At 44.2% G+C, this 10801-nt stretch overlaps 1 protein-coding gene across 1 annotated transcript; it reads right to left on the bottom strand.

The window, feature by feature from the left end:
• Window positions 1–5364: 5364 nt before the first annotated feature.
• Window positions 5365–6300, bottom strand: Olfr281 (olfactory receptor 281). The gene has a single exon (NM_146280.1). It carries the CDS (start codon window positions 6298–6300, stop codon window positions 5365–5367), a length of 936 nt encoding a protein of 311 aa, NP_666392.1.
• Window positions 6301–10801: the final 4501 nt, after the last annotated feature.

Here is a 10801-nt window from a genome sequence, read left to right as displayed (position 1 = left end):
TCTCTGGGTCTTCGGAGGAGGCTCTTTGATGTAGATGTCCCACTGATGGCTGAGAGCTCCACTGATACTTTGTCTCTGTATTTGACCAGTTGTGAATCTTTGTATCAACAGCTATACAGATGCTCCTCTAATGAGGACTAGCTAGGTTTAGAGATACCCATTTAAAAGACAGTTTGATACTATGTTCAATTAGCAAAATAATATCAGTAGGTTCAGGTCTAGGACCTGTGAGTTCTATAGCTATGGAGCCTTGGCCAGGTCTAAAGTACCAGGTGTGGATTTCCTCCTGTCATGTGGGCCTTAGAACCAACCAGAAAGTGGTGATAGGAACATCTTTTAGTGTTCACTGGCAATCTGCTTTCTACTCTACCTAGGGTTATGCTAATGTAGTCTAGAGTCCCTAGACAGCTTCAGGATGAGAAGTCCTCATCAGAAAGACCCGGTGTGTGGCGGGAGGGTAGAGACTTTCATCCCTGAGGATATCTGGAGATGAGGCTTCATCCACTCTTCAGCATTGAATGCCTACCAGAATTTGATGGGAAGACCCTGTTGCTGAAGACACTATACACTTTGGTTCCAGGACTTAGAGAAATCGAGCTGTTTGTTATACTGACCTGGAAGCTTCCTTCCTGAAGGCTAGCGTTCACTAGTACCAGATGATGCTATGCAGGCTGCTGGGGAGAAACACATCAAGATGGAATGGCAGTACAGCTTTGATTTGATTATCTGATGGCTAGTGAAGCTGAACATTTTTCATTTCTATTAGCTATTTGCATTTCATCTTTTGGAATGATCATTTCATTAGCATATTTTATCAATTGGGTTGCTTTTGTGTGTTCTTTGTATATTCTAGATATTAATCCTCTGTCAAATGTATAGCTACCAAAGATTTTTCTCCTATTTGTAGGCTCCGTATTCAATTGGCCATTTCTGTACAGAAACTTTTTTATTTTAAGAGGTCTTACTTGTCAATTGTTGGCCTTATTTTCTGAGTGAATGGAGTCCTTTTCAGAAAGTCTGTGTTTATATCTTGGGTGTTTGTTTTGTTTTGTTTTTTGAGACAGGCTTTCAAGGTTTCTCTGTGTAGCCCTGGCTGTCCTGGAACTTACTCTGTAGATCAGGCTGGGCTCAAACTCAGAAATCCGCCTGCGTCTGCCTCCCAAGTGCTGGGATTAAAGGCGTGTGTCACCACTGCCCGACCATATCTTGGGATCTTAAAGTATTTTTTCCCTCTATAAGTTTCAGATTGTGTGTATGTGTTTGTGTGTTAATGTGTGCATATGTGTTTGTGTGTGTGCTTGTGTATATGTGTGCATGTGTGTATGTGACTCTGTGTGCATGTGTATATGTGTTTGTGTATATGTATGTGTGCATATGTGTTTGTGTGTGTATGAGTATGTGTGTGTGCATATGTGTTTGTGTGTGTGCATATGTGTGTGTGTGCATGTGAGCACATAACCCCCTTCCTCAGACAATCTTAAATGTCATTCCTCATTGTGTACCATTTTTTCTGGTATTTTGAAAGGGGATTTCTCACTAGAACCTGGGATTTGCTGTAAATTGGGATGATTATGTAATGAGCCCCAGGGATCCACCTGTCATTGTCTCCCCATCACTTCTATTACTATCATGCTAGGACTTTTACGTGAGTGTGGGTACCTGGGTCTCCATGCTTTACCAACCAAGCTACCTCTCCAGCCCTGTGCCAGGTCCTACACTGAGGTCTTTATCCATTTGGACTTTATTCTTGTGGAGGGAGAGATATGGGGGTCTAGCTTCATTCTACACAGGATCTAACCTCATTCTTCTTCAGAGGGGTATCAGTTCTCTCGGTATCATTTGCTGAAAAGCCTGTCTTCTATCCAGTATACACCCTTGGAATTTCTGTAAAGGACTAGGAGGCTGCAGCTGTGGGGTCGCATCCCAGCCTTCTGTTATACTTCATGGATTTGTGTTTGTGCCAACACCATTCTGCTTTCACTCCTGTGGCTCTGTAGTTTATGTTGAAATCATGAATGCTGACTCCCCAAGCCTTATATTTTTCTGCTCAGGATTTCTTCAGATTCCTTTGTACTTTTGTGTTTCCACATTGTTATTAAGAGAACTTAAAGGGAGGGTAATACACACACACACACACACACACACACACACACACACACACACATATATAACTAAGGATGTTTGAAAAAACCATGGGAAAACTTAAATAAGCTTATTTAAAATTCATGTATTTTATATGTATATGTAAATACAATATAATATACATGTGCACACAAACATTTACACACATGCACACTGTTTAGATGGAGTTATGTCATGTGGGTGATGATGTTTATGAGAGAGCCATAGATTGTCCATACAAAACCCCAGTGGCCCACAGGGGAAACCTCTCTTCTTTAAGTTGTTAGTCATTGCAGTGGATGTGGGGTTCAAGGGACTCCCAAGACAGTGAAGGCTACTGCCACTGACCTTGTTTGCTTCTGAGAACTTGGAGGTAAGACCTTACCACTGAGGACACCACATACTTGGGACAGAAGACTCAGAGGAGCTGACCTGGAACTGTATGTGTGTGTGCTACGCATGGCTGGGGAGATCATGAATCCTGGGGGAAGGTTCCGCCTGCCATTTTCCTAAACCAATATAATTTTGAAATACTTATCATTATATTTAGATAAATGCATCTCTCATCTCTTATCAAAGAAACTTTTTTTTTTCCCAGCAGACAGAGAAAAGTGCAGAAATCCACTATGAGGAACAGATGAAGGGACATGATCATGTCCGTGTCCCAGACCCATGGAAGGCTCAGGGGAAAGGCAAAGCCATCCTCTGGTCCAAGTACAGACATTAGGAATTATTGACCTTTAGCTAAAACTGGTGTGTACAGAAACTATGAGCCACTGATCCTTCCTCCTGGCTGGTTATAGCTGAGACTGCTCCTTGTAGAGGTATTCTATGGAGACTGGCTAAACCTTCCTTCTTGATTCAGATGTATAAAATAAACTCTTTAGCTTCCTAGGCTGCTGCTGGCATATCTCCATCAAAGTGCATGGCCCTCTTGATCCCAGCTTTTCTGTATGTGTGTGTTCTAGTTAGGGTTACTGGTACTGTGATAAAACATCATGACCAAAGAAACTTGGGGAGAAAGAGTTTATTTCACCTTATACTTCCAGATAACAGTCTATCAATGAGGGAAGTCGGGGCAGGAACTCAAACAGGGCAGCAGCTGATGCAGAGGCCATGGAGGGATGCTGCTTACTGGCTTGTTCCTCATAGCTTGCTCAGCCTGCTGTGGACCATCAGCCTAAGTATGGTACCACCCACAGTGGGCTGGGCCTTCCCCATCAACTGCTAATTAAGAAAATGCCCTACAGCTGGCTCTTAGGGAGATGTTTTCTCAGTTGAGGTTCCCTATTTTAAGATATCTCTAGCTTGTGTCAAGTTAACATAAACGTAGACAGCACAATGGACCCCTTGTCAACTTGTCACACAAGCACATCACTGTTCAGCCACAGCATTTCCTTTCTTGTCCATCCCCAAGGTCACACATTACATCAACATTGACGGGAATATTACACAATTTTAAAGCCTTTAAAAATTGGTAAAGTCTTTAGGAATTTAAACACTTAAAAATTCAATATCCGTAAAGTCCAAAGTCTCTCAACCATGGGCTACTGTATAATCAGAAATAAATTAAATACTTTCTTACTCAAAGTAAGAAAGGGAAGAAGCAGGGCACAGTCACAATCCGCACAAAGCAAAACAAGACTCCAAAAGTGTAGAGAACTCAATGCCCACTCAGGATCTTCTGGACTCCTCCACAGGGCTCGCTTGTATGGTTCTGTCTTCCGTAGCACACACAGTTTGTCTTCCAGGCACCAGCTGGCTCCACTCCATTGTTGCTGCTGTTCTTGGTGGTCATCACATGGTACTGGCATCTACAATACACTGGAGTCTTCTGCTGCAGCTGGGCTGCACTTTCACCAATAGCCTCTCCTGGACTCTCTTCATGGTGCTTCAATTTCTCTTTATGATCTCTTCAGTCCTGGAGTTTCAACTGATACTGAGGCTGCACCTTCACCAATGGCTTCTCCTGGCCTCTCACAGTGCCAAGCCTCGGCTGCTCTCCATGACCCCTTCATGCCTTCAAAACCAGTACTACCTGGGTGACTTTTATATTCCCAACCTTGGCTGCCTCTGGAACACAGCTTGTGTGTACCAACCCTGAGGCATGTTCCTAGAAGGCCTGGGATGCTGATCTCTTCTTAATCATAGCCAGTTCTTCAACTCCAGGTAACCAGCATCCATTGTCCCAGCAAAGCAAAGGTCTTACTTTAGTGGTTCTGGTCTCTTGTTAATCACAGCTGATTCTTCAGCTCCAGATGATCAGACCATACACTCTTTACACAAATGTCCCTGCAGAGTCCTTGCTTCCCTCTGAAACTCCAGAAGCTGGGTGTCTGTCTTCTGCACTGCTCTTAATCGTTTTCCAAGATCCCACAAAACAGCCCACTGAGCTCTCAACATTCAATTGCTTTTCTAGCCCAAAGTTTTAAAGTCCTTGCATAACCCTCCCTGAAGCAAGACTGTCAGGTCTGTCACAGCAATACCCTGTGGGCATGGTATCAATTTCTGTTCTAGTTAGGGTTACTATTGCTCTGATGAAACACCACGACTAAACTTGGGGAGAAAGGGCCTATTTCAGCTTATACTTCCAGGTAACAGTCTATTACTGAAGGAAGTCAGGGCAGGATCTCAGACAGGGCAGGATCTTGGAGGCTGGAGCTGATGCAGAGGCCATGGAGAGGTGCTGCTTACTGACTTGCTCCTCATGGCTTGCTCAGCCTGCTTTTCTGTACAGAACCCAGGACACCCCCACCCCCACTAATAGTAACTACAGAACATAAGGTCATGAAATTTAGATTGGGGACATGGGAGGAGTTGGAGGGAGAGAGGAGAGATAGAAATGATATAAATTCAATATCAAATTCTTAAAAAAATAAATTAAAAATGCATGAAGTTGGGGATGGGGTGGTGGTATGGATGTTGAAGAAGTGAGAAGAAAGAGTAAGGGTGAATATGATCAGAAAACATCGAATGAACTCAAAATTAATAGAAATATTTTAAAAATAAGGTATCAATTTAGGGGTTATAACTCTCCACTGTGTAACTTAGGAAGAAAGTTGTAGAAACATTAGAGAACAAAGCAAAGAAAGGAGAGGTTGTATAATACTTATCTAAACACAGTTTTATATACTTTTTCATTGTTAACCTAGCCAGGGAGAGCGGTATAGGCCTCCCTTTAAGTCAGTGGTCTAAAAAACGCTTGGCCACATTGAATCATCCTGCCATTCCGGGCCTTTGCAGTCACTCCAAGTATCGCAGGCACTTCCCTAATGTCCTTCTCACAGCGGCCTTCACCTCCTGGTTCTTCAGGCTGTAGATGAGGGGATTTAGCATGGGCGTGACTGCGCTGTACTGCAAGGAAGAGAGCAAGTCCAGAGAAGAGCCAGATGTGGGCATAAGATAACGAATCAAGCCGGACCCGAAAAACAGGACCACGGCTATGAGGTGAGAAGAGCAGGTGTTAAACGCCTTGCTTCTCCCCGTGGTGGATTCCATGCTCAGCACGGTGGATACAATGCGGGCATAAGAAAAGAAGATTGGGAGAAAGGTCCCCAGCCCGTGCAGCAGGGTAGAGCAGATCAAGATGTCCACGTTGATGGAGATATCTGAGCAAGACAAAGGAAAGAGAGAGGGTAACTCACACGTGTAGTGGTGTATGGTGTAGGCCTCGCAGAAGTCCAGGTTCACCGCCAAGAGCACAATGACTACTGAACTGAGAGAGGCCAGGCCCCATGAGAGCAAAACCAACTTCAGACAGAGTTCGTTGCTCATCATCTGCCCATAGAGTAGCGGGTGGCAGACAGCCGCGTAGCGGTCGTACGCCATCATTGACAGAAGAAAGGCTTCGGTTCCCGCAGTGATGAACACGAAGAAGACCTGAGCCAGGCAGCCCTCTACAGAGATGGTTTTCTTAGCAGACAGCAGGTCCTTCAGCAGCTTCGGTACCGTGACGGATGAGAAGCAGAGATCCAGGAAGGACAGGTTACTTAGGAAGAAGTACATGGGCGTGTGGAGGTGGGAGTCAGCCGTGATCACCAGCAGCATCGTCAGGTTCCCCGTCATGGTGAGGACGTAAATCCCCAGGAACAGCGCGAAAAGTAGAGCCTGGATCAGGGGGTCGTCAGAGAGCCCGGTGAGAACGAACTCCGTGATGACGCTGTGGTTGCTCCAGGCCATTTGTGGATGGCACGTCCTTGGGATAAAGTAGAAAGAGATGACATCTCTAATCATGTGACCATGTCCTTTAGGGTCCCTCTGCTTTGTCTGGACTCTGCCCAGGCATCTTAGAGCTGCCCTTACCTGTATCTCTGTTGAAGTTTCAGATCCTGTTAGCTCATCATTGATTTCAGGTCACAGTGCTCACAAGCTTCAAGGGACTGCTATCTGCTCCTCACCGGCATTTACAGGAAAAGAGAGTGTCTCTGCACCCTCCGCTTACTCAGACACTTAGCTCCTACTGCACTCTTTACGGTTCAGAAACTTAAAGATGTGTAGCACATATTTGCAGAGACTATTCTCCTCTGTCTGTCTGTCTGTCTGTCTGCCTGCCTGCCTGTTTGTCTGTCTGTCTCTGTCTCTCTAACTCTGTCTTTCTGTTTTGCTGTCTCTCTGTCTGCCTCTCTGTCTCTTTCTGTCTCTGTCTCTCTTTTGTTCAAAGTCATTCAATGTCTCCTTACCACGGCCAACTCCATTAAGTACCGTGGACACACAGTTCCTGGGGTCATGACCTCACAGTGGCAGGTGAAAATGTATTTCTATAAGATTAGAAGAAGATGGGTGTGGTGGTGAAGACTTAGATCTCAGCACTTTAGAAGCTAAGGCAGGAGGATCGCTATGAGTTCCGGGCCACTTTGGCTAATCTCAGGTATGAAATAAAAAGTTACCTAAAAAAAAAAAAAAAAAAAAAAAAAAAAAAAAAAAAAAAAAAGAAAAGAAAAAAGAAAAAACAAAAGAGAAAGAAAGAAAGAAAGAAAGAGAGAGAAGGAACCATGGGTATAATGAGACTACTTTTAGTTATCTTTATGACAGTGAAGTCATAAAATATAAATTAAGTTTTTATGTAAAAGCAGCTGGTGTGTACGGAAGTCCCAGGGACCTCATACACCGCACACTTCACTTCCTCAGTCACTGTCTCGGCTGATTTCAAAGAAAATCCGAACCTGGGAGAATAGCTAGACACTTCTTATCCCTAGACAGAGCCCCCCCACCCATATTTTTCCTGTGAGAATTTTGATACCCAAGGATATTTCTGTAATGCCAGCATGGCAACTTGTAAAAGAGCAATAAATTAATGACACAATTTTCCTTTGGTTGTCATCTCAACGTCTAGCTTGTATCACAGTGACAATGACAAGCTAGGATTTCTTACTATGATATGTGTGCATCTTTAATCTTTTAGCCATTCTGCTTATTTTTGACGTAAAGAGATTTGCTTCTTTTTCTGTCATTGTTTGCATTTCCTGCCACTTTAAATATACCCTCCTTTTAATTTCACGAATCTAAACTTCCATGGGTTTCTTAACATCACCTAAAAGACTACTTAAAAAATATAGCCTATCTTGGTGACTTCCTTTTTCAGCCCACAATTTCTCTAGCTTTAGTCTGTGTTTTCCCTTCCTCGTGGCAAACACATATTTCTGTTTCCATCTCTAGACTGTGATACAGACCATAATATAACAACGTTCTCAAAGCATCGCGATCTTTCTCATCAACAGACACTCGTTCCGTGCCATTTCAGAGCAGACCCCCCCCATGCTGCTCTGGAAGCCCCCACTCTGTGCCCCTCGACAGCACTGACGCCCAGCAGAAGTCTTGCTGATCTTGTCAAAGCTCCTGAATGTTAAGGATGCTCTTCTCCACAGAGCGTTTCCTGCAAACCACCCAACACCCTCCGATGCCCTCCGTTTTGGAGAGGCTTCAAATGGTACAGCCATTAGCTCAGAGTACTGCTTGCCTTCATGGTGTTGATATTATTCTCTTATCATCTGTCACATCATCATGAAACGTTTATTATTTTCTCTTAAACCTTTCTTTCTTACGTAAACTTTGAGTACATTGCTCATGGTAACAGTGATACTAAAACCAATTTAAACCCGGTTATGGACTGTGTAAGTAAGTCATCGCCCTGGGTGAGTTCCTGCTCACTCGCCCCTTGTAATCTAGTTTACTAATATTCCATTGCTGTTTGGTTTCTGTAATCAGTTTCTATGGTAAAAAAAAAAAGTTTTGTTTTGTTTATTCAGGCTGCTGTGATTGCAGCACTTACATCCTTGCCAGGAATCTTTGAACAGGAAGAAGCTTGCTTCTGATATATTAACAATCCTACCAACCCAAGCTCCAGCCCATATTAGATCCAAGTCTAGGTCACCGATGTGCCTGAACAAACACCTACCTTTGTGTTCGGGGAGGTTGAGAGCTCAGAGCCAATGACGGGGAAACACAGGCAGCTGGAGAGGCTACTTTCGAGGGTTCTGTAGAGATGAAGTAGTAAACTCCATGGAAAGCAAATACATTGAAATCGACATAATCTAGTCAAATGGGAGACATTTTCTGCAAAGACTGGGATATTTCAAAGTGTCTGCACATAAAGCTATCCTGAAAATCTCTTCTGTTCTGTTTCTTTTTAAAAGGGGCCTCAGTGTGCAATAGGAGCATCAGGCTCTTGTGTGAAGAACGCTGGGGCGTCCCCGGGGGACCTTTTCCCATCCGTCTCTGTATCTACATTTTGTATGGGATCGAAGCTACTTCTCTCCTTTGATTTTCAAGTTATCACAAGGACGTGAGAGAAAAAGTGGCTTTCCTCACGCTCGCTGCTTTTAGACATTATTGGAATAAAGAAGCGAGCGAGGGCTAGGAGTGGAAGGTGAGCAATGAGAAGGTGGAGAGAGGGTCCCAGGAGAGGAGGGCTAACGTTTGGACTGTGGGGACATGGGGAATTAGCATGGGTGGGCAGCAGAGCTGGCAGCAGGAAGGCTTGTTTTCTGAGTTGTTCTCTTCTGCACACACTCACACTATTTGCCACGGTGTGCCTGTGACGAGCATATGTGAGTGTGGTTTCAGTAACAGCAAAGGTTTAGTGTAGTTTCCCTACTTGGAGATCTGGGCAAGATGGGACATGCATAGCTCCAATAGTTCAGCATCCATTTCTATACATTTACTGCATTGTGAGTGTCTCCTTTCTTTAATCTTTGTGCACTCTGGAGTGAAAGGGTTTGTGTCCAGTCCTTAGGGTGTTACTGTCCTCAGTGGGCAGTAGGGTCTTTACAGAAGACCTTTCTGATAAGGTGTTTAAGGCAGTGGCTATAAATAGACATTTAGGAAACACGGGGACACGTGGGTCCCATGCGGAGGAGATGGTCTGCCAGGGGCTTGGCAGTGCTCATCTGTAGCTCAGGGATGAAGGATACTCAGAGGAGGATCAGGATGAACTAAATGAATTATAAAGTCGTAATAGAGGTGTGCACAAAAGGGGGGCAGTTAGCAGCAGAATTAAAACACATAGAAAATACTATGAGGCACAGGGAGATGAGAGATTGTCCCCTTACCATCCTCTTGGCATCTCTTGGAGGAAGTAGCTGCGTGTACTCTGTCTTCCTCATCATGATAGACATTTCACAGGGTAAAAAAATATTCGTACGATGTAATCCCAATCATGACTGTATAAAAGGCAGGCTCTCACTTTGATTTCAAGTGAGCACAAGATGCTAGAGAAACATAAACTCAGGAACTGTTGGCTATCTCACAGAACCTTGGTTGTTCTGAGTATCTCAACCTAGAGTGGTACTCAGCATCGCAGGACCCTGGGTGACAAAGGTGTTGTCTGCGGAGCCGCCTGTATCTGGAACAATAGGCGTGCATCTCTTGCAAACCTTCTCCAGCGGTGTCGGGTGCCACACCTGACTTCATCTGTGACTTTGGATATTCTTGGAGAAGTACTATTTAAGGAAAAAAAAAAAAGATTCCCCCTAACAGAACCAATGAGAAGGCGCTCTGTGCTTAGGCAGGTACCCGAGGGAAACTGGGCCAGAGGCAGGTTCCCTGAAGTCTGAGCCCAAAGCCAAGCTTGGCTTCCAGTTTCCTGAGAAGTTGAGTTTGGAGGCACAGGGGACAACCCACAGGGCAATATCTGAACCTATGAGCTAAGACAATTATTTAAAGCCTAGAAGTCAAGTCTTATTAGACTGGAGGTGGGCTGGAGAAAGGGAGCAAAGGAAAGGACATAAAGAAAAGAACTCAGCTGGAAAAGGGGCATTTTCTTCATGGCAGCCTGGGGTCAGAGTGCCCCATGGCCATCGAGGGGGCGGAGCTGTGACAGGTTTCAGACCCCATCATTTTCCAGGGCACATCGAGTTTGCTGTACTAATTAATTATCTATTTTTGAATAAGAGTCTCAGTTATCCCAGGATGGCCTTGAACTTACTATGTCCTCGAGCTCTGGGATGATAGGCGTGTGGCGCCATGCCTGGCTTTATGTGGTGCAGGGGACAGCGCCCAGGGCTTCGTTAACGTTGTTAATGTTAATGTGCCAGCTGAACCTCACCCCCCGAAAGTCTTTATTTGTCTGTCCTGAAAAAGTTATTGACCCTTGAATTTCATTTCAAATATATGATGTATTTTAAAAAAAGCACCCAGAATTCATAGTTTTAAAATGTAAATTTATTTTTAATTTCTGCTTTAT

Source organism: Mus musculus, chromosome 15 (assembly GCF_000001635.26).
Source record: "Mus musculus strain C57BL/6J chromosome 15, GRCm38.p6 C57BL/6J".
Lineage (NCBI taxonomy): Eukaryota > Metazoa > Chordata > Mammalia > Rodentia > Muridae > Mus > Mus musculus.
The sequence above is the reverse complement of the archived record's forward strand: the minus strand, read 5'-3'. Positions and strand labels throughout refer to the sequence as shown.